The 24,404-nt window shown below is 36.4% G+C and overlaps 1 protein-coding gene and 1 long non-coding RNA gene across 3 annotated transcripts; one reads left to right on the top strand and one right to left on the bottom strand.

Annotated features, from left to right (window-relative positions):
• Positions 1–108: 108 nt before the first annotated feature.
• On the bottom strand, positions 109–10,385 carry USP1 (ubiquitin specific peptidase 1). 2 transcript variants are annotated; one of them, XM_034415237.3, is made up of 9 exons: positions 9,851–10,385; positions 8,693–8,938; positions 7,601–7,724; positions 6,289–6,384; positions 5,454–5,614; positions 4,302–4,993; positions 3,716–3,880; positions 2,565–2,766; positions 109–1,201 (listed from the first exon to the last, which is right to left on the bottom strand). In XM_034415237.3, the coding sequence occupies exons 2-9, from the start codon at positions 8,863–8,865 to the stop codon at positions 484–486; spliced, it is 2,331 nt and encodes a 776-aa protein (XP_034271128.1). In that variant the 5' UTR covers positions 8,866–8,938; positions 9,851–10,385; the 3' UTR covers positions 109–483. The 2 variants fall into 2 exon arrangements, with proteins under 2 accessions (XP_034271128.1, XP_087745905.1); XM_087889779.1 differs by lacking the exon at positions 8,693–8,938 and having other exon boundaries at positions 9,851–10,119.
• Positions 10,253–23,280, top strand: LOC117664316 (uncharacterized). Its single transcript, XR_004590994.3, has 3 exons — positions 10,253–10,343; positions 21,460–21,557; positions 22,966–23,280. It is a non-coding gene; the product is annotated as an uncharacterized LOC117664316 (long non-coding RNA).
• The last annotated feature ends 1,124 nt before the right edge of the window (positions 23,281–24,404 follow it).

The raw sequence follows: 24,404 nt of genomic DNA, 5'->3' as shown, positions 1-24,404 counted from the left end.
AGCATCTTGTTTTCAATCTTAATTAGAACACTTACAAAATGTTCATGGGATAGAGGAAGAACATGTTAAGAATATGTTTTCAAATGTGGAATGAAATCTCAAATCATACACAGACATACAGCTTCCTTTTTATATATATATATAAAAAAGCATGTTTCTTTTATCACCAGCTACAAATTTTTGCAAGATTGTGAATACATGCAATTTTATTTTTAAAAAAACAATATATTTACTGTACAAGTAGTGCGATGAAGCTGGAATCGTTGTTATATAGTGCTTGCTTTTAAGACATTATTTATTCAACAGAATATATACAGACTTACATTCTAAAGCAATTTGTAAAACATCTACAAATTGAATTATTGCCTTAAAAAACACACACATTTGCCCATTTTTATAGAATGAAAATAATTGTAACATGTATCTACAAAATTGCCGTTGTACGCTTTTTAAAAACTATCGTTTGCATATCAAAATACAATCTCACTCTACAATTTTCTTATAAAATAGCAGATAAGGAGTAGATGTAGATGATGAAATTGGAGACAACAAATTAAGAAAATCTCTTTCCTCTATAAGTTTAACCTCTGAATCATCAAAAAGTAGCCACTTGTCTTTATACTGTTTTAGGGAATGTATTAGATGTGCTGCTTCATTGTCTAGTCCAGTGGAGGTTGTGCCAGTTTGTTCACACTCTTCAAATGTCATGATTGCTCTAGGACAGTTCCATTCGGCATTTCTTGCTTCACCCATTACATGAGCAATTTTCTCAGAATGGGCTACTTTGTTATTTGGCAAATCACAGTTGGACTTGCTTTTCTGTCCGCCCAGAAGACCCACAGCTTCCATGTTCTTTTTGTTCAGTCCTTTGTTAGGTTGAGTGCTTTCTCCAACTGTAAAAGAGACCTCACCATCATCATAGTCCTCAGTAACAGCTTCTTGTTCATTTAGTGGCTCTGGGCAAAATTTACGAAGAGCATCACTGCTGAAATTATCACTGTCTATTTGCAAGCTGTCAAGATCTGTTAGTTTCACTGAGGCTGTGTAGTGGCCGCTGCTAATAGTAATTCCACTGTGCATCACTATGGCAAATAATCCATAGATTTCATTGGATGGGTTTATGCTCCAGTCATCCAAGGACAGTTTGAGGGGTGTCTGTAAAGGAGTATTTATTTTGGAGAGTCCACCGTAAGAATCAAACCTTTTGGAGAAGATGATAACATGTAAAGTTAAGAGCACTGCTTTCCATTACGATCATTTTAAAGATGTAAACAAATATTTTGATTATATTTTAAAATTAACCTCATATTATATTTTCTAATTTTTCTGATTGTCAGCCAAAAAGATGGCAATATTTTTTTTTTTTTTTGCAACAGATAGGCTCACTGTTGCTGACTTTGAAATCTCTAAAATCAAATCAAATCCATGATTAAATAGCTTCTTGGTTTAATTGCTTTATCTTTGTAGGCTACTATGAAAGGCATTCTTTTGGCTATATCTTAAAAAGTCCACTAGACTGGGCATCACCTTTACAAATGGATGACCTAAAGGCTTTGTGAACTTTTTTTTGCCAGATACAAATAGTACAAAAGAGCAGGGCCCAATTATCTTACGTCTTGCAGCCACACAGATTTTACAAGCGTTCATAATAAGCTATCAAAGGTAAGAATCTTATTTGATCAGCCATATTTCAAATATACTCATTTCAGATACTACATATATTCAAGTAACTACTGAATTAATCTTTAAATTTTACTTAAATTTTCCAGCATACTGCTGAAATTATATACACTAGAATATACCATTACAAACGGACAAATGTTTTTCACCACTAAAGCGCAATCTGATCTATTTGTAGGAGCTAAAAAGTATTTTTTAGATGTCTCTCTAATTACATAATTTTGGGAAAGTCATGTGGGTTATCCATGATCACAGATTTCCCACTGAATAAAGAATATAATCAAATACAGGTTTACAGGTAAACCTGCATGATCACTGGGAGCAAATTGCATTTTTATTTTTATTTATTTATTTAATGTGGTGTGTGTGTGTGTGTGTGGTGTGTGTGTGTGTGTGTGTATGAGCATGAGAATACTCATTCAGGTTGTACTATTCATTCATTCAATTTATATGGTTGCCCATCTTGCATCATGACTCTGGATGGCGCACAACTTTAGCTAGCACTTTTCTGCTAAGCCGTCCAGAGTGATTAGTAGAGAATAAAATAGTATATAGAGAAAGAAAATTCATTTAATTAATTGTATCATAATTGTATCAAACTGTTTTAAATCACACTATCAAACAAAGTTGTACTTATATGCAGAATTATCTTAAAATAAAAATTAGAGAACAGAGCTTACATATAGAATAAAACCTTAAAATTTATCCCTCCATAGAATAATTTATGGGACCCTATTTTTCATTCAGTATTCATTAAACATAAATACTAATTAACATCTGAATAATGTTTGATAGAAAACTATTTTCATTTTATAATTAGTCTACATTTTAATTGGCTTCCAGTAATTCAGATTTTTTTCATACTGTTTATGCCGTATACTCACTCTAAGCCATTTGCAGCAAAGCACTTCAGGTGAATTGTTACAACTTCGGGCATTTTATCAAATAAAAGACTGCGTTCTGCTTCTGTGTAATGGAGACAATTTTCACAAAAGTATTTATCTTCTCCCACAATCCTCTCTATGGAAGCAAACTGTGAAATTGCCCATTTCAAAGTCTTTACTTCCATTTTGGGCTCTGGGGAAACTGTAAAAGATAACATTAATTAATTCAACAATATTTAATACTGTTGTTCTGCAAGCATAAAGAGAAATTGCTGTTATTTATACTAGTAGTAAAAATTGGAAAAACAAATTACTTGTAAGAGCACAAGGTAAGGAATAACAATGTTAAGTACAAACATTGGGTCTTATATTTTAGTCTTATCTCAGAATTTCCAGGTCAAGTTTCTGTCCTCAGCTTATTAATATTGGATCAAAGAATGCCATGATTTAAGATAGGGAGGAATCAGTAATGTCCATTATGCATTACACCCTAATTGGATTGGCAGCATTAATATAGACACTTTAACTACATTGATAGTAGTATTAAAAAAATATGAGAGGGGAAAAAAAAGAGGAAAACATTTTGCTACTGAGAAACTGTCATGCATTTGGGGCAAATCCAATTCAGGTTTCCCGTCCTAGTTCAGTCACTATATCAAACTAGATTGTGTGGCAGGTTATTAAACCGTAATGAAATTTTTTTTAAATATTCTCTTCTGAACTGAGCAAATGCATACAACATTTCAGTAATATGTGTTTGTCATAAGCATACAAGATGGAGTTATGTATCTTCCTTTATGGTATAATACAATAGAATAGGATTTTTAAAAGTAAAGACGAAAACTCCTAAATTGAACAAAGACTAGATTGCTTAAGTACATTATATCATAGACAATGAGCATGACAAAAAATATTTAGGACAAAAAAATAGAAATAGTTATTATGACATCAATGACATTTATTGAATTTTCCTCCCAAAAGGTGCAAAGTAATCCCATAACAATAATTGTGCTTCACTGAAGAAAGCAAGAGAATCTAAACTATTTTTCATTAATAGTGTCCATTGAATACTCTTTAGCAATACCTGCTATCCAATGTTCTACTATAAATCATGAACATGAAGCTACCTTTACTTTGGAGGTTCTACTTACTTTCAGCATTCTCCTCTACTTTTAAGAGCTCATCTTTTTGAACAGGTACACTGATATCTTGAAAATCTTCTCTTCTCTCAGTAAAGCACTCACACTCTAAGCATCGGGTTCGTAAGACCAATTGACCTTGGAAGAGTCGCTCCACTAAATTGAAGATAGCCAATTCTGTTAAAAAAACAACCACCCAGATTCAGTGAAATACTTTCAATGGATTTTGTTTACAAAATATATTCTGATTATATTTTTAAAAATTCCTTGATATTTTTATTTTTATTATTTTTATTCAAACAATACATTTCAGGTGTGACACTAGAACACAATTATGCTAATAATGTTATAAAGTTCTATTTATGTTGGCGGAGCATACACCTGGAAAGATTAACCATGTTTGAGATACTCATAGGAAAACTGCATCTCACTTGAAGGTAAACACGTGTGCAGAGTTAAGAAAACTAGATACATGGTTTACTTTGCCTTTTCTTATAGCTAATAATCAGTTACAAACTTTTACTATTAAATTTGATGGCACAGAAGGATATTCAGATTGGTAAAATTCCCATCTTTCATGTAATGGGTATAGGCTAACCTTGACTAAAGCATTCAATTCTTTCTCCAACTGTAGTTTTCATAGGTGAAGAATCACAACATTCTCCGCTTGATTTGCTATCGTTTTCATACTTGAGGGAACTGTCCGTAAATTCAGAGTTGTTAATGTCTTTAACTGGATCTTTGGACACCAAATTTGTTTTCAGTTTTCCCAGACTACAAAATTTAGATAAAATGCTAGGTTGGTCATTGGAAGATTTTAACCAATTTAACCTAAGTCTTGATTTTTTATGTACTGGTTTTGTATTTTCATTTTCAACAGACTGTTTAATAATAGCTTCAGTTTGATTTTCTATTTTTTCTTCTAAAGCTTTTCTTTTTGACCGAGTCTGTCTCAAATTTTCTTCTATTCCGTTTTTCTCTTTGGAGACCTTCGATTTTTTCTTTTCATTGCCACCTTCCATAACATTTTTCCTCTTTGCATTTTCTTTTGTTTTGTTGTCATAATTCTTTATAGTTTGGCTTTGGAGCACACTGTCATCTTCCTCAAAGCTTGTGCCATTGGCATCTAAATTAGACTTTTTTTTCAGTTGAATTGCAGGCTCCTCCAGTGATTTCTGTCGTAGTTCCTCCTTTAAGAGCTGACAAGTTCCTTGAATATGTCCTAATATACATTGTAATACTTCTTGAGCATCATGCTGCAAATATCCTTCATACATGGGATTTAGCTCCCTATAAGTACATGACAAATAAAAAAAAATACAGTTAGCTTAAATCTAATAGCAATTATAAAACCTGTACAAGGATATATATGAGCCTAAGCAAGCTTAGTAATCATTTTCCAAGGCATACAAGAACTGCAAGTTAATTATAATATAGAGAATGTAGTTCAAACTACAGTAAGCACTTTCATTTAGAATCATGGTTATATGCACATTAATTTATAAAAAGCCTGCCTAAACCAAAACTTACTATTAATTTTAATCATTAAAGATTTATAACATTGAGATCACAAAGAGCAAACTGTAAACTGATTATTATTGAGCTACATTAATTAAAACTAATTATTAAAACTAATAATTTGCCAGATTTTCTATACCCTTAATATAAATAATAAAGACTATATGTCCTAATACAAATAATAAGAATAGGCAGCTTCTTATATTTGAAACATTGTAAAAACATCATTTACCTAAGTGTATTTAGCAGTCTTCTTGGTTGAGTAGCAAGTTCATCTGTGTATTTATCTGGATTTAAGAGAAAGCTTGCCTGAAGCTGTTCAACTGAAACAATCAAAGTGTGTAAGCTGCATACCAATTCATAACTTCCAAAAGAATGTTCTTTAGTAGTTTCCTATAAAGACAGAAAATTGTTTGCTTTACAATTTTTTTTTTTGTTATTTGACAATATGGCCTTTTTTGTATCATAGACATGTAGTTGTAACTTTGTTACTGTAACATTCATGCAACCAAAAGTTACTTTATTGCACAAAGAATACAGTACAGAAGATTTAAGACATGAATCTCTGAGGAGTGGGGAGATATTTAAAAAGTGGAGTGAATCGGCTTTTCAACCAATGTTAAATGCATGTTTATATAAGCAGGGCTACCTGCAGGCCTGTATCTAGAGTCAGCCCAGCCACTTTGATCCTGCCAGGAGAAGCAACTGGCTGTCCACCATTTTCTGGATGAGAGAGGAGTGAACATGTCAGACTAAACCTCTGGAATGGTCTCTTGCAAAAATATGTATTTGGCTGCAACCTTACTACCTTCCAGAAGCTTCTGAACACAATTTTTCATTTGGGGACTGATGCCAGTATGTATGGTTTTCAATTCAATTAATTTTTATGGTTATGCATTGTTTTCTCATGAGGTGAGCCACCAAGAACCTGCATATTATTGCATCAGGATATATGACAAATTATCCTGATAATAAACTCCTTCTAAAAAAATAAAACTGTTACCACATCATTCTGAATTCTCTAAAGGCAGCTTATGATATATGTAATAGTGGGCAGTAAATCTCACCTTATCTATTTCATCCTTTAAACTTTCCTTCCTTTTTGAAATTGTATTAAACAATTGTTTCACTCCTGTTTTAAAGCCAGGACAAAAATAGAGCACCTAAAATTAGAATAAAAAAAATAATAATACATTATACGAAAAATAAATGTTCAAATGTAATATACATGTTTTAGTTAATTTAGTTTAGTTAAAACATTTTACTTGGGCCAGAAATTGTATTTAAACTCACAATTACCAGGTGTAAACTGACATTACCATTACATATATGTCTCTGATGACATACCTTCATTATGTTACTGAACTTTATTATGACAGTGAAGAAATATGTGTGATCAGCTACTTATTTAAAAAAAACAGACACGATAGTACATGTATAATTATTTGTATAGCAAGAGATCCCATCCTTTTCATGCAAGTACAGGAAAGTCATATCCAACCAAGAAGCAGAAAATGCTTTTTTTATGTTTTGGAGCGATGGGGTTTTGATTTCAAATCTGAGGAGGTTATGCCTATGTCTGCATATTTGGGAAGGAGAGGTGTTTTTTGTTTGATATTTATTTAGGGGTTTCTTAAACTGAGTATGCTTTATTTGTTTTTAGTATGGTGATTTTATTGGGTAATCTTTTAGTTTTCTTTAAAATTGTGCTATGTGTTCTCTAATGTGTATGAGGGTTTTGGCCTCTTCACATTTATATTGGGGGAAAGGAATTGCAGAATTTATTATCTATGTTTAATATGTCAAGTTCCTCCTCTGTGAAACAGAGAAGACAGTTAAGCCTAACAAGGCCAACTGTGGGTTTGGTATTTAGAGGTCAGACATCTAAGCTAAGAGAGGGAGTGAGACATTAGAAGAGGAGAATTTAGAGTTAGTAAAAAGTGAATGAGTACTTTGGGCAGAAGGAAAAGAACAGTAATTGTGGTTATAAAAAAAGTTTGAATGAGAACATCCCAGAAAGTATTTATATGCAAAGTATGGATGATCAGCATGGGAAATATTCAGTTTGCATTATAATTGTTTTAATATTTCTACCTGTAAGAGATAAAGCACATTAAACTTTGAAATAGCTAAATGTATTTAAAATAGGATATAAAATTAACATTACAAAACATTTTTTCTGGGTAAAAATCAATCTCTAAAGTTACTTTAAAAAGACAGCTTATCAGTATCTTATCATGACAAAGGATGTTGACAAGAAAACAAAGATTAAATAAAAATACAGAAACATTTGCTTCATGTGTGCTTTTTAAAAACAACCTGCTTCATCCAATAAGGTACAAAAACAAAAACATTAAATTTCTAAAACCAAAAATTTACCTGAAGTATACTGTTAAGATAACAAGTGTTTCCAAGATTGTTCAAGCCCACAAAAGGTAGCATGTTGTCTTTTTTATCACAACAGGCAGGTGAAAGAGGTTGTGCTGCAGGAACTATTTGATCACTAGTATATACAAAAAAAAAAAAAAATCAATTTCAAAATACGTATGAAAAATATAGCATGCATTTTAATAATACTATCCTACATATAACATTCCAGAAGACACACAGACTTTAATGAATTGCCCAAATAACTACATGGAGGTTTACAACACTTACATGAATTTAGATTCTAAACAATTATGAGTTGTATTCAAGGTACAGTTACAGTACAGCAATTATGATTTTAAAAACATACAATTTTCATATTTACAAAATCAACTCAACAGATTGTATTCTTTATTAACATTATTTATAACACACTACAAACTAGTTTTTGAAGTAAGGCATTTTTTATATCTAAACTAACAAAAACCTAAAAAAGGAAAAGCTTATTTGCATAAATCAGATAGGTAATCTATTGGAGGCCCAGGGCTGAATTTAACATTTATTAGGTGATCAAGGGCTACATTGAATGGATGATGATGAAAACTGGATGGAGTAAAAATTTAAAGATATGAATGGAATTTTCTTGGGATTTGCATGTGCTGAGCATATTTAGGTCTTCCACTGGGTTTTTTTAGTACTTCTCACCTCAAAACACCAGGAAAACTGTCTATGTTTATAGCAGCTGAGGTCAGGGAGCCTTTGGAAGCCATAAAAAGGCAACACTGGGACCATGAATTATCTATCCTACTGTAAGGGAAATATTCAAGAAGCTAATATCTTTCAAGAAATCCAAAAATACCAGCTTAGTGTAACATATTTTTCATAAATGACACACTGTCCTGCTCCAACCCCTTCTTGCATGATGTCAAAAATTGATTGCCCCTGTCCCAAGACACTGGACCAGACCGGAAAAACCTACATTTGTATGCTTAAAATCTGCAGTAGAATCTTTTACTGTGATTTAAGTATGCAACGGAGTAACTTTTTTTTTTTTTAATGTTTTCCAACTTTTTTGCTCTATTGTTACAAACTGAAAAGGCTTACATTTCAGAAGACTCATATTCTGAAGCCTTTTGTTCATTTTCCGCCGATTCTACAAAATCCAGCGCTCGTTTTGTTTCCCTTTTCTGGAAAAACTTCAACGACAGCCTGCTTTTTGTTGTGGCTGACGGATCTCTTGAAAGTCCGTGGCTGTCACTGGGCAGCACGCCAGGCATTTTTTTTCCCCCTCCCTCAGCCAAACGTCGAGGAAGGCATGAAAGGGAACCGTAACCTGCAGCTTAGTTACTCCTGTTGAAGCACACAAAAGACGGTTGCGTTTTGTTAAGCGATACCCCGGCACAGGGACATTATAGTCGAAAGGACAACCGGGCCCCAACGAATCGGGCTGATCATACGGTAGCAGCTGCACTTTTAACCAATTTTGCGCCATAGATCAAGATGGCTTTTTTTGACTTTGTGAAACGGGACCAAAAAAGTATCTTCTGCGTGAAAGGATATATAGCAAGCAAGTTAACTTTTCAAGGGCGCTTTTAGATGTTCCCTGGAAATATATAATTTTTTTTTGAAAAAAGCAGTTCCTAAAAGGCGGGCAGAAAGAAGCCACTTCTGGCTTAAGGGGCATTTGTGGGAGTTCGAGTCCTCACATTTTATATCGTTAGGACATTTTATAGCCGTTAATCGGGCCGTACTTTTTTTGGGAGGGGAGGGAGAAATCACCTCACGGAGCTCTTTGACACGAGTTTCGCATCGCATCGTGTAATAATTGCTCCCAACCCACCAACGGGGCAATTTTGCCGCCACAGCCGGACTCTACCCCGTTCCCGCCAACGAACAGGGCGCAAACCCGAAAGTCAACCCCTTCCGTCTTCGGCAGGGCTTCCCCTCACGACTACCCCGGCTAACGGATCCCCACCGCATCCTTTCCAAGGATGACCACCCCGCCGCTCTCCCCATCTGGTGGGAGAAGCGATCCCCTCAGCTTTAGCCCGAACGTCTTCCGAAAGCGGAGTTGTTCTTTTTTTCTCTCTCCCCCTCAGGGCTATTATAAGCCGCTGCGGCTCAACCCGGGGAGGGTCCTCAAGTTTCTAGTCCTCAAGGATTGGCGCTTTACATAGCCCCAGGCCGGGTTTCTGCCCGGCCGGCGGCACTAACTCCCGCGCTTCCTCGTTCGCTGATCTGGCCGCGGCCGCATTTCCTCACCCGCTACATCTTGCCGTTCTGCGCGCTCCCAAAAGGGTAAAACGTGCGGGGGGGGAGGGGGAACACAGAGAGAAAGAGAGAGAGACGGAGGTCACCGATATTTGGATTAGTCCAAACTCGGTCGCCCCCCCGCACCGAGAAACTTGGCGCGTTTTGACTCGCTTCCAGGACCCCTTCTTTCGCCCGCGTTTCTCGCGCCGGGGGCCTCCGCCCCGCCGTCGTGAATGCCTGTTTAAAAAAAACGCTTCCTCAACCCTCCGAGGCGGGAAGAAGTAAAAACAGGAGCGGACGGCCTCCTTCGCTTATTTAGGGATGGTCCCCGTTTCTGTCCGAGCGCGGGAGGGTAATAAAAAAGCACCCCTTTCCGGTCTCTTCGGTCAGGCATTTGGCTTGGAAGCCTAAAAGGGGTCCTAGGGTGAAGCGCGCGTGCGGCTGTAGAGGCCTGGTTGGAAAGGCTCAAATCCAACGACGTAGAAGATGTGTGTAAGCGAGCGTAAGGAGATGCGAATAATTCCGCTCTGGCCTCGCCCACATTGGATCGCTGGCGGGGGGGGGGGCGAGGGGGGATGCCGCGCATTTGAACGCGGCCATCTAACGGTTGAGGGAAGGGAGAGGCCCCTCGGAGGGATAGAGTTTTAAAAGGGAAAGGAGGATATTTGGCGCATTTAGCCTCGCTATTAAAATCCAGAAGAACCGGCCGGTTTCTCTTTTCCACTGAGCTGCAGACGGTGTTTGAGGAAGGGCGGTTACTGTCAACGCTTGCAGGGAAAGAGAAGAGAGAAATAAAGCCACTTGCAGTAATCGCCTGCTTTTTTTCCCCCTAAGCGAGAGACTAGAAAGGCAGTTTGTGCCTCTCATTTTTGGTATCTCCCGCCTTTATTATTTTCACAAATATAGATAGTCCTCGACTTACAACAAGTGACCTTTCAAAGTTAAAACGGCACTAAAAAAAATGTGACGTGACCGTTTTTTCACAGTTAGGACCCTTGCAGCATCCCCATGATGGTGGGATTAAAATTCAGATGCCTGGAAACTGGTTCATTTTTACGACTGGTGTTGTGTCCCAAGGTGATGTGATCACCTTTTTTGACCGTCCCACAAATAAAAGTCAATGGGGAAAACAGATTCACTTAACAACTGGGTCACTAATTTATTAACTGCTGTGATTCACTTAACAACTGCAGCAAGAAAGGTCATAAAAGGGGTAAAATTCACTTAACAAAAGTGTCACTTAACAGAAATGTTGGAGTCAATTGTGGACATAAATCAAGGATTACTTGTAACTCAAGTTGGGGAACTTATTTAACACATCTTCCTCCTGTTTTCCTCACAACAACAACCCTGTGAGGTGAGTTGGGCTAAAAGAGTGACTGGCCCAGGTTAAATAGTTTTTTAAAAAATTACTTCTTTTTAGTAGGATTTGGAAATATAAAAACGTTGATATGGTAGGCAAACACAATATGCTAAGGAGCCAAGAAGATGCCCGTGAGCCTTTGCTAGATTTAGATTTTATTTGTTCCTGTGACAAAGCAAAGGAAAATTATAATCATCCGTAAAATTCCTTGATAAAAGTCCCTGAATAAAACTCAGATATAGTAGTTTCTCCGCAGTCATGCCGAACAACCTGGCACGAATTAAGCCAAGTTTAATCAATTTATGTTCTGTGAAGATACCGTAGTGATTGAACAAGTAAATATTTTTTTTGAACTTGGGATTTCCTATAGTGCTGGTGTGCACACTGGTAGAAATATTTGTGCTCAACTTGCCTGCTGCTTCACTGTGGTTCAAAATGATGTCATACGTGTGGAGGTTAGATTAGGAGTGAATTGGATTGTGAACTTTTTTTGTGCTTTCTGTCCTTTTTTATGCAGGGTTCCCCGAGATTTGAGAATTGTTGGAAGGTCCTGGGGTGGGGCGGGGTGGGGGGAAAGGAAGATTGAGAAAGGTACACTAAGTTTGACACCTGGAAAGGTCTTCTATCCAGGGTATCTTCATTCAGACCAATTTAAAATAATGAAAAAAGATGCTATAGGTCTTCCTAATCAAGCCAGAATGACAGAATTAATCAAACTTCAGAATTGAGCAAACCCCACCTTAAATGGGAATGTATATTACATAACTGCATTTCTACACTTTGGGAAAGTTTGAATGAGAAATTCTGTTAGAAAATCAATAATAAAATATTAACTGTTTTCTATAGAAAACAGGTCATCACTGTTTCCTTCTGCTTGGTCTTTCCTACTGAATGGCTTTGCTAATTCCAAACCTTCCTAATGCATTAGATAGGTTAGCATGTTTCAATGGGAAGGGAAAGTGACCAACTGCTGCCAAATCTATTACAAACTTTAGCAATCTTTAGTGCTAAAAAGATTAAAGTTTTACACAGATTCTTTGGAGTTTGCAGCTACTGTTGTATGGAACACCCTTGCCAAGAAGTGGTTGAGATTGTTTGCTTATTTCCTCTATTTGCCTATGTATCCTATCTGTGTGACAAGTGGGATGATCCGTTCCAAGAAAGTAAGCAAGCCAAAACCAAATGTAAACAATTATTTCTATTGCCATCTAGTGATTGTTGCAAATTTTACAGCCCATTTTTGTAAATCCTATACATCAATAAGCTCCTTTATCTTCACTCTAATAGGACACTGTTACACACCTTTCAAATGCAAGTTTATATGGTCAGCTTGTTTATTTTGCTGCAAGAGGCAAAAGCAGAAAGTATCTTCGTGCGAAGAACATAAACCCTTGTGTTCTAATCTAACCAAATAAATTACCAGAAATCCAAACCAGTTACCAATAAAAAGTAACATGTCATAGTAGATACATAGGTAATAAGTTTTGAAACAATATTTAACTGTCTAAGGATCATCTTGATCTTTCTTCACTTTCACGGAGAGAAAGGTTACAAAGCTAATCTAGCATCAAATGAGAAAGAGGGCTTATATGTTAAGTTTATTTATTATTTATTATCGGACTTAAATGCCGCCGTTTCTCCACAAGGCCACAAGTTATATTCAGTGTATTTTTTAAGTTACTTTTTTCTAGGGAGTGGGAGGGGAGACATTGAGGAATCTCACTAAAACATGCAGGTAGATGTATGAGTTTGATTTTAAAATGTGCCTGCAAGGCAGCTAACCAATCATCTGGTGATATTACTGTGTTAATATATTAATAGTATTAATATTAAATAGCAATATATTGATGTATTAATATATGGCATTATTGTAGTTCCTGCCACTCTTTTTAATTCCAAAAAGAAATTGATAAATTGCCTTGATCTTTGCCTGTTTGAAAAGTTAACTTTTTAAAGCTTCCCTAAAGGACAGCAGGATCAAGGCCAAGTACCCTTGGAGGCAGAGGGGGATGATAAAAAAAATTAGAAACCTTCTGACTAACATTTTATTGAAGGGCAACAAAGAAGGCATGCTCTGGGTCCCATAGTATGGGCCTTTTTAGTTGATAAGGTCCAGATCATGCCTACCCTGTCCCTATATGACAGGCAAAGGTAATTGGAACAAGTTTTATAAATAGCTCAGTTTCTAACCAGATAGGGGAGAAGAAAAGAACTTCTCTTTTTATTTAGGGAACAAAAGGGAATGTGTCTTGTTAGCAGAACTCTGAAATTGCATTAGGATTGCTGCAGTAGTCCTTCCTTCTTGCTGCATCCTGAAAAGAAATGTCTAACTGGGCTTTCCTGAATTATATTACAAATTTCTTAACATCAATCACTTTCCCAAGTGAAGAAAGCCCATTGGCTAGTCAGTTTTGATTATCCAATTCTCCATGATCCAGTAGCAACACAATAGCAGGGAGTCTGTATCTGTTTTCTTAGAGCTATTTCTTTCCTTGTGTTTCCCTCAGTGTATTCAATCACATCTGCTTGAATTAGAATTAACTCAGTTAATTTTTAAAATGGTAAAGGCACACATATTTATAATTGGCAGCCATTGTCTATCCATTTCCACATCTCATGTATTTAATATGTGAGATACCTCAATGACGTTTGGGAGGAAAGGCAGGCTAAACCAATCTCCAGACATTCAGGCGAATCCCAAATTGCAGAATGAAGTTATGCCTCATTTGTGCTGCAGTTGTCCACATTTGTAGATACTATACTTTCCCATTAGCTAATTTGCCAAAGGAAATAGCAGTAAAGCAGAGGAAAACAAGCAGTATGCCTATAGAAACAAGCAACAACAAATCCACAAATCTGACTGCACAACAGAGACAGGTTATAACTGATGATCCAGACCACCAATTTTGTGCGTGTATTTTATGCTGACATAAAGGGTGGATAGCACTTTACCCGGGTAATGGCTTAAGTCAGTGATCCCCAACCTTTTGGGCACCAGGGACCAGTTCCGTGGAGAGTGAGACGTCCGCGGACTGGAGGGGGGGTATGATTTTGTTTGCTGCCTGCATCCCGTGGATGGGGCTTCGCTTGTTTGCACAGCCTGGTTTCTGGCATGCTGCAGTCCAGTGGCAATCTACCGAATCGGGGTTGGGGAACCCTGGCCTAGGTAATTCATTAGTTACTGGTAATCCTTGACTTACAATCATAATTGAGCTCAACATTTCTGTTGCTAAGCAAGGCAGCTTTTACATGAGTTTTGCTCCATTTTGCAGTCTTTTTTGCCATGGTTTGGCAAATCACTCTAGTTGTTAATTGAAACATGGTCATTAAGCAAATCTGATTTCGCTTATTGTCTTTGCTTGCGGGGAGCTGGCTGGAAAATTTACAGCTGGTGATCTTGTTGACTCCAGGACACTGCAACTCTCATAAATACACGCCAATTGCCAAGCACCCAGATTTTGATCACTTGACCATGAGGATGCTGCAATTGTTGTAAGTGTGAAAACTGGTCATAAATCACTTTTTCCAGTGCTGTTGTAACTATGATTGGTCACTAAATGAATGGTTGTAAGACATGCAACTTCCTTGTGGCAAATACTCTTCAATTCCTTGGTGTTATGCCAGCCGTAAAGAAATGGAAACTTGTCAGCACATGAGCTGGCAACATTAGAAAAATAGTTGGCATTACTGTGACATAGGTGAGAAAGTCAACTTAATAGAGAGGTTGGTCAATAAGGGGTGGGGTAAGAATTGATATAAGCAATTCATGTGAATATTTACTTTAAAAGTATAAAATTGTTCAAGGCAGGATTACTAGATAATTCGTACATTGACTTGTACTTTGCCATGTCAGGAAATGGAAGGGATGTCTTATAACAATAAAACACTAGCTGTGTTTGTACAGCACATTTCACTCATGGATAATTTAATCATGATTTATTCTATCTATTTTTTAAGCCTCACATGACAGACTGAACCATAATGTGCTTACTTAATTGAATTTGCCCAGCATGCTGGCTATAATTCGGCTGCATAATTTGCAGTTCTGCATTTTGGGAATTTTTCTCAAACGGATAGTAGATGCTTTGGGCCAAATTTAGAGAATAGCACCCTTCTAAATGGGGCAGATAAATTGCTGTGTTAAATTTTTAAAACACTTTCCTTTTATTTACCAGTCATTTCTGACAAAACTTACATTCTAAGAAAGATCATCCAGAAAATATTTTTGATAGAAACGTATTGAAGAGATAAAGATTGTGTTAGACCGGTGTACAGAACCACAAATTGACTGCCCAGATGTCAGTACAGCATCTTGTATAAAGTAGCCCACATCGGTTAATAAATTAGCAATGATAATACATGATCACAGCTATGATGACAGACTAAACTGTTTATGCCAAATCTCCACTAGGTGGTGCTCAGCTTATATTTCAAATCAAACAAAAATTTATTGTTTATAGATATCCCACTGTGTTTCATTTATTGTACTTTTCCCCCCTAAATCCAGGATGGATATCCTAAACAATAACTACTGAGGTATCACTGGTTCAGTAAATATATCTGGGTTTGTAGGCTTAGTGATGCTGTTTTAAAGCAATAAAGGCATAGTAAAAAATGCTGTGATACAGAATTTAAACTCCACTTTTTTGAAAGACCAAATTCAATTACCATTCTTTCTTGGAATTAACTATTTAGATATTTATTTAATGTATATTTAGCGCTGTCCTGCTTGCTTCTGCTGAAACTACTTAGCAGTTAATAAAAATCAAAACATTGTAAAGCAACAATAATTCATAATATGTAATAATTATACTGAAATTGATTGATATTAATGTGACTACGCCCCATGTAATGATTTTCCCCTTCAACGCATTAAAATTACAATTTAATGACAATATTTTAAGGGAATTTCAGAGATCCGCTTTCTGTAGATCTATGGTTTCTAGGAGAATCCCCATCACTAGGTAGCCTGTTTTCAAGTAGTAGTTCAACTAGGTCAGGGGTGTCAAACTCACAGTGTCACGTCATCATGTGACATATGTGACGTTTCCTCCCTTCACTAAATGGAGTGGGTGTGGTCAGTGGGTGACACATCCGGCCCATGGGCCACGAGTTTGACACCCCTGGACAAAGTCAAAGAACATGATCTCAGGGCCAGCATAGACAAAGCCTGGAGGCACAGCCTTTAGCCTTTCAAAATTCATCCCCCCTTTGCCTTTACCATGTGCAAGCAAAAGGGGAACAAGTTTAAATGCCTCTAGCTGTGTTTTTCCAATATCTGTGCAGGCAAAGGGAGAGCAAGGATTGTCACTTTCCAAAATCCAGAACCTATGACTTCTTTGGTATTAAAATTCACATTCACAGGTAAAAAGAGACTATGGGTTTAACCATTTAAATTTGTTCTCTCTTGGTCTCTGAAAGCCTGCTAACTGAGCTCCTGTGTTATTGATGGGACCTGAAGACTAAAACATCTACCAATTGCCTATACATGACTTAAACAATTAAGGATAATAAGCATGCAGAGGTGAAGAACCAGGTATTGCATACCACAGATGCCCATTGAAGATGCTTGCTAAATGTTCTTCCTTTACTAATCTGAAGGGCTATATCTTCCACATATATGGCAGGGGTGGCAAGTATGATGCTCATTGAAAATAATATGTCCATCCATACATCCCTTGGTGTCTATCAGGCTCACCCGTCTTTAAAAAATATATCAATAAATAGAAAGCTGGCATGCTACAAAGCACAGCACCAGCACTATATTTATTGGCAGCAGTTCATGGTGATGATAGACAGCATCATAGGAAGCTGGTTTATCTTCTGGCAAATGGGTGTTTTGTGATCAGCTGTGGTTAGCATGGCAGCCCTTTTGTGAATAGGGAAGTTTCCTGTGATAACCATTTTCTGATATAAGCCCTACAACCTCAAAATGCCCGCTAGTTCCTAAAATGTTGCCTGTTTCTATAAACCACATTCCTTCAAAGAATCTGCCCAAGAAATAGCAGATTGGTCTTAAGGGGTTACTGAAAATATCAGATATCCTTTTTAAAATAGGCTTTACTGAAAAATCTTTCTGCAGTCCCTAACAGAAAGTGAGTTCTACAAAGAGTTGGCTGTTACTTAACACAACAAATTGTGATAAATTGTATCTTTTTTTAAAAAAAAATTGATTTATATGCCACCCTTCTCCGGAGACTCAGGGTGGCTTACAATGCGTTAAGCAATAGCCTTCATACTTTTGTATATTTATACAAAGTCAGCTTATTGCCCCCACAAACTGGGTCCTCAATTTACCTACCTTAGAAAGGATGGAAGGCTGAGTCAACCTTGAGATTTTCAATGCAAGAAGCCTAAAAGATTATTATGTATCTGTCAAAAAATAAGACAAAGTAATCATCTGGGGAAAAGAATTTGCATATTCCCATTTAAATTGGAAGGTGTAGACTTCCACTTGCAACATCAGTAGCCATGGATTACATTTTTCAGAAAATGGCTGTTACATTGTACAGATCTCTGATGACATACACTGACTTCATTGCCAAGGTTTATATAGATTAAACCTTCCCATAAAATGAAGATTAGCTTTGTAAATATTTCGGATTATCTGGGAAGCAAATTTCAATGCCATAAAAGCAGGGGTGGGTTCTACTTACCTTTACTACCGGTTCGCAATGGGACCGCATGTACATGCTCAGAAGCTTCTTGATGATGTCTGGGTCGGGGGTGGAGCCTCCCGCCAGTTTTACTACCAGTTCTTGCGAACTGGTCCAAACCGGGGGCAACCCACCACTGCATAAGAGCCACATTCCATTTTAAACTAATCCTGAATGTCACTTTTTTATTAAACAAACTATAAAAGTTGAGGAACTGAAATACTACCATTGGATGAGTTATATAGAAAAGATCAATATCTTCTATATACTATTAAACTCTCATGTCTGAAACCTTTAACTGGGTGAAATGGTGCATCATAATTTTTTAAAAAAATCAACCGAAGTATCTCAAATGGGCTAACTTACAAAATGTGTCCAAAATCCAGAACCTATGACTTCTCTGGTATTAAAATTTGAAAAATTTTATAAAACATTTTATGACATAAAATTATCATGGGTCCATGCTTTTATGCATGTTATCTGCTATCTAATTTCTTGACAAAGCCAAACTTTATTTTGCAGTTATTTTGAATGTTTGAATAAAGAAACAAATTAATACTTATTAATTTAGCACTAAAGGTCAGATTCATCATAAATATTAATTACAGCAGCTTTTTAAAAATAACCTAAGAATAACGACTAACTGTCCTAGATCCAGGCCAGTCTATTAATAAACTTCAAATCATGTAGGAATTTGTATACATCTAGCACATTTCAACCCTCCCAATGTTTAAACTGCATCCAACTAAGAGTTCTAGCAAAAAGCACTTTGAGGTAATAAATAACACCACTTTTGTTTATGCTGTTTATAATCTGATCGATGATAAAAGAAAAATGAGAGGAAAAACTCTCTCTAAATTTAGATGCAAAAATGGCACAATTTACCTTTTAGATGCTTTAGCAATAAAAATGTGGATGGATATTATTGAATTATTCTTGCATATGAAATATAATTGTTCTCTTATAGTAAATTTTGACATTGTTTTTGCTTTAATACTACCTTATGTAACATAATTGTTTTAAATGTTAAAAGAAAACCTTTTAGAATTTTTCCTATAGACAGTTTCTGACAAAATGTGAAGGAAATCCATATTTGAATTAAGTGTTAAAATAGTTTGTAGCAACATCATTTTAGGATTACAAGATAGGCCATGCTCATTTGACTGAAAATCTGATTGTTTGTAGTTTTTGACCAGGCAGAATTAAATTCAATAATGAAACATTGGTTTTCCTGGATAGTTTTTACATGAAATTTATGGAAAATTCATTTATTTTTCCAATATTTTGTTTTGGTTCAGTGAGGAAAGCGATTGACAAAACCTTGTAGATTGCGTATATGATTTCAGAGCTACTGATATAATTTAATGTTGATATGCACTACATTGAAACTTTTTGTAGAATTTCACTCATTATTTCCCTTCTGCAAAATATTCGATTCTATTTATCCATTCCTCTATAGACATCAGTCTAGGTCTAGAGAACAGTTTCACTACCAATGAGATTGTTTTTCTCTCCCATTAATTAAAAAGTAATAATACGATTTTTCAAACACTGCACTTTTTCCCAACTTCTTCTTTCTTGTAAGTATCTACCAAAAGCTACCAAATTAAAAATTCTGGAACTGAAAGGCCTACAAAGCAACATGACTTCCTAGAGGTTGAACCCTCAGTTGGAATCCTGAATTTAATCTCTGGTGTAGGTGTATTTCTTAACTCTAAGACTGAAAAAGTAAACATTGGACAGAAATTCTGGATCTAATTGGGATTTGCTACATATTATCAATATATATTTACAAGTACATCTGATCTATATGCTAGCTGGGGAATCCTAAGATACTTTCAGGCATCCAAGAAGTTATCTGCGATCTCTAAGTAGATTGATCCATACTGTTATTGGTGAAATATAGGGAGATTTTTGATTAAGAATACAAGCCATCCCTTTTTTTAAACGTGAAGTATTAATACAACCTACATTCATACATCTATTCCTGTAAACCTTTTTTTCTAGGTCTTTTGAAATACTTTTATATAACATCAAAGCATTGTTGTGAGCTACTTCATAGTCTGAATTGCAGTGTTCAGTATGAAATGCATACCTTAAGTTACTAATGCTCAGCCGCAGACACATTCCACCTACAATATGGAACTTTTATTTGTTTTGAAATTTTCATAAACAAAGTTACGATTTTACACTGTGCACTGAATGCTTCCAGAAGCATTAAAAGCGGACTATAGCTAAGTGTTGTATTTCTCTAAGGTCTTATACACACTCTTATTACAATTAGTTTTATTCTGCGTCTCAGTATAAAGCTTCGCAAAGAAGCTTATAAACAGTATAAAGCTTCATAAATAAAATAAAAGTATTTAAGGATCCAGAAGAAACAAAGCAGTTGACGATAATGGGTCTATGTAAAGGTCAAGAGTCCAGGATGAGTTTTACCTGCTTTCTTCCCACTCTCTAAAACTCCATTCTTTTTTGAGTGTGATTATTTCCATTTCTAGAAAACGTAAGCCTTGCAGCTTGAACGAGGAAATGTTCTACCCAGCACAATTGAAATAGATTTTTAATCTCTCTCTCTCTCCATTCTTTCAACAAAGAGGAAGGGGCTGCCCAAAAAATCAAGATGGCAGTCATAACTACTTCAAAGCCAAACCCTTTTATGCGCAATTCGTATTTTAAAAAGGACCTGAGCTATTATACAATTAATAAGTTGGAATGGCTTACGCCTGGAAGTTGTGGGAGCTCCATCACTGGAGGTTTTCAAGAAGAGACTGGACAGCCATTTGTCCAGAATAGTATAGGATCTCCTTCAATGGGCAGGGGATTGGACTAGAAGACTGCCAAAGTCCATTCCAACCCTATTATTCTATGTTCTATGAGCTATAATTACATGGTTGTGGTCCCCATTGTGATTTTTTGGGAGACATCTCCATAAAAGTGCTACTTGGTTTCTCCATTGCCCTCAACTAATAGTGTTCCACAGCCTTAGAATAGATTCGATTGTATTGGCACAACTGTTCCATTTAAACTATTGCTTTTTTTTTCCTGAAGGGATTATCTAAGATTAAATTTATTGATGTTAATTTTTTCTGAATGTTATATATTAAAAGAACATACGACTGGGTTATTTGCCTGTCTCCCATTGTTCCTGCATAGCCCACCAGATCTAGGAGAGATGGCCTGCTCTGGGTCCCTTTCATCAAACAGTGTCATTTTGTGTAATCCAAAAAGTGGTTCTTCCTCTCTACATTTCCTGTTGAGGAAAAATGAACTCAGCAGCATTCCAGTAACTAAACATGTTTAGCTTACATTGTTTTGTTTTGGTTCCCAATTTAGTCCCTCTGCACTTTTTAGAATTTTTGCTCCTGTTTACTTTGAGCAATGCCATTTGGTTATATGCACGTAAGGCTAAGATTCAGATTGGGGAAAAAATGAGAGTCCTGCAATAAAACATTGCAGTGTAATGCTTCTCTTTGGATAAATCATTCCATTCTCTCCAGATTTTCTGTTTTTTCAGTCATCAGCATTGTATCAACACTGATCGCACTCATTTCTTAGTACGCGTTTTTTAAAAAATATATCATTTTATTCTCTTTCAGGCTTCTTCGTACTTCTGCAAACATTGTGATTCCCACCCGTCTTGTATTTCATGGATCTCCAGGCCACTTTGCAAACCTCTTCAAATAAAGAACTCGGGGTAAAATTATTTGAGTACACATTTTCTATTACATCCAATACACTGCTAATATTATCTTTTAATTGTCTTTTAGATAAATCCACACTGATTTTCATGAACAAACTCTTGTATAGTTTATTCATGAATATTTTTAGCCTACCTGCCATAATTGATGAAAACACTTTTTAATCATTGTTCAATAAAGAAATTGGCCTATAATCTTTAGTAAAAGTTAGATCTTGACCTTCCTTTGGTAACTATGCAGTACAGGTAGTCCACAATTTATGATAGTTCATTTATGGACCATTTGAATTTACAACGGCACTGAAAAAAAATTAACATGACTATTTTTCACACTTAAGACCTTTGTTGCATCCCCATTGTCATGTGATTCACATGCTTGACAACTGGTTCATATTTATGACAGTTGCAGTGTCCCGGGACACTGTGATCATGTTTTGTGACCTTCTGACTAGCAAAGTCAATGGGGAAGCCAGATTCACTTAATAATCGTATTACTAACTTAACTACTGCAGTGATTCACTTAAATGTGGCAAGGAAAGTTGTAAATGGGACAAAAGTCACTTAACAAATTTCTCACTTAGCAACATAAATTCTGGGCTCAATTGCAGTTGTAAGTTGAGGACTATGTGTATTAGCGTTGGCCTCTTTCCAAGGTTCTGGCATTGCGTCTGTTCGTAAAATAGAATTCATCATTTTCTGAAGGGGTTGCAAGAATTGATCTTCAAAACATTTGAAGAATGTTTTACATTTAAGAACCTGGTAGTCCATTCAGCCCTGGTTGTATGTCAACTATTTACCAGGTTTATTTGCAAACTCAAAATTCTTCTGTTTTACATATTTCAATTTTTTCCTATACAGATAATATAAATAGTTATTGTAGAAGTTTAATCTGATATATAACTGTTGCAGTTATCAGTGTCTTCTGTAACTCTTCTAATTTCTTTGAGTTTAACTTTGGCCAGTCAGTCTTTCTCAGCCCAACTCATCTCACAAGATTGTTGTTGTGGGGAAAATGGAAAGAAGTGTTCTGATTTAGGCTTCCTTAGAAAGTATAAAAGCACAATCTTAGTCCCGCAAAACCTCTTTGATTTATACGACTGTAAATTACTTTCATTTACAGTCCACAAGGCTTGATAAACACTCTTTCAGAGGAAGGTTATCAACACCCACCTATCTCATGTGGAACGCTGCCAGAGCTAATATCCAGATGCAGAGCAAGGTCAAACTTGGCACAGAGTCACAAACAGAATTTTCAAATCTTGAATTGGCCAGATGAACTAATTCCTTCCTGCAAAAGTTCACGTCCCATTCGCTTTTCTTTTATGTCTTATGGGAGGGGCCAATCATCTCCAAGCCTTACTCCCAAGTCGACCCTGTTTTCTTAATTGTTCCTGTCTTCTGGCAGCTCTGCGCATGTGCACACTGGGAACAGGCTCCCACTGTTCTTCTGGCTCGCTGCTGTCAGACTCCAGAGGCTGCACATAACTATCAGATGGCCTTGGCTCCCTCTCAGCCTCCAATGCAGAACCCTCGTCCGAGTTTTCTCCAGACCCCAGGACTGGCCCAAGTTCTTCCCCAACGTCCTCACTGTCCAATTCAGCTGCCAGCTCCGCTGGCCGCCGGCGGGCCACAACACAAAGAAGGAGTGTTATGCATGTTTGCCATCTTGAGTTATAATAAAAGTGGAATAAAAAGCTAATAAATAATTTCATACAAAGTAGCCTGCATTTTTTCTTGAGATTTCTTTTTTTAACTCTTGGTTATGTTGGATTAAAAAATAACCTCTCATAGAAGCTTTATTAGCACCCTAAATATCTTTAAGCCCATCCCTTTATCTAAGTTGTCAAAAAATTATTAGTTCCTTCCCACAGTGATCCATCATCAAATATTTCTGTAATAATCCTTCATTTATTTTGCAACTTCAGTGCATCAACCCTTAATCATGAATTGACAGTTTCTGTTCCTATTTGGGGGAATTCTGGGATCCTGTCTTAGCAGTGTGCTGGTCACTTCTGGAAAAAGAGACAAAATGCAGTAATCTAGCATTCAGAGCAAGAAATGCAACCAAGATTTGTTAATATTGCAAATAAAAATCCTTTGAATACATTTTGTTTTTAACTTTTAACAGTCTAACACCCGTCATACAGTCTACAATAAGGTTTTATTGAAGAGCAAAGGACAAATGTATGCCCCAAAACAGAGTATGAGATGGAAAGGTAGTAATTTTTCTGTGAAAGGGAATCAGGTTTGCACCTGAGTACAGATCAGACAGTTTTCAACAGATTGAAAGCAAGCATTGATTGGCAAGCAATAATCTGCTCAGTTATTGGCCAGAAAAGGCAAGCACTGATTGGCCGATAATTTTCTATGATCTCTGGACATCCAAGCATATAAACATGTAGCATCAAATATCTCAGTAGATCTGCAAATAATCAAAACATTCTGGATTAGATTTTGGGTTAAGAAAGATGGAGAGACTCAAAGCCTAACCATTTGAGAGACTTTGTGGTTTGCAGACAGAAAAAGGCTGGAATGAAGATCAACAGGGGCAGAGAGAACAAACCTTTCCATAGTATATGCAATGAGATAGGTTTAGGCAGATAAGATTAAACCATGCCTAATTCTATAAACTCTCTAACTGGGGTCTGCAAAAATAACTACCCTAAAAAAAAACAAACCCAAAAGCTCAACACGCTTTGCCAAAAATAACCACATGCCCTATTTGAAAATCACAGCTTTGGAGAGGCAAATTTTGAAAGTACCTTGAGGGAGTCTTTATTACAAAGCCTTAGGGCTGCAGGAAAGCATCCTGCAGGCTTTAGTTATTTCTGTGCTCTTAAACCA

The sequence above is a fragment of the Pantherophis guttatus genome, chromosome 3 (genome assembly GCF_059756535.1).
Source record: "Pantherophis guttatus breed Tessera chromosome 3, ASM5975653v1, whole genome shotgun sequence".
NCBI lineage: Eukaryota > Metazoa > Chordata > Lepidosauria > Squamata > Colubridae > Pantherophis > Pantherophis guttatus.
The sequence above is the reverse complement of the archived record's forward strand: the minus strand, read 5'-3'. Positions and strand labels throughout refer to the sequence as shown.

Bases quoted from the DNA above. Each gene is read 5' to 3' on its own strand.
- USP1 (XM_034415237.3), bottom strand. From the start codon at position 8,865: ATGCCTGGCGTGCTGCCCAGTGACAGCCACGGACTTTCAAGAGATCCG. The intron at 5,615-6,288 runs GTGAGATTTACT...CTGTCTTTATAG, and splicing joins TAAAGGATGAAATAGATAAG to GAAACTACTAAAGAACATTC. The intron at 4,994-5,453 runs GTAAATGATGTT...ATGTACTTATAG, and splicing joins AGACTGCTAAATACACTTAG to GGAGCTAAATCCCATGTATG.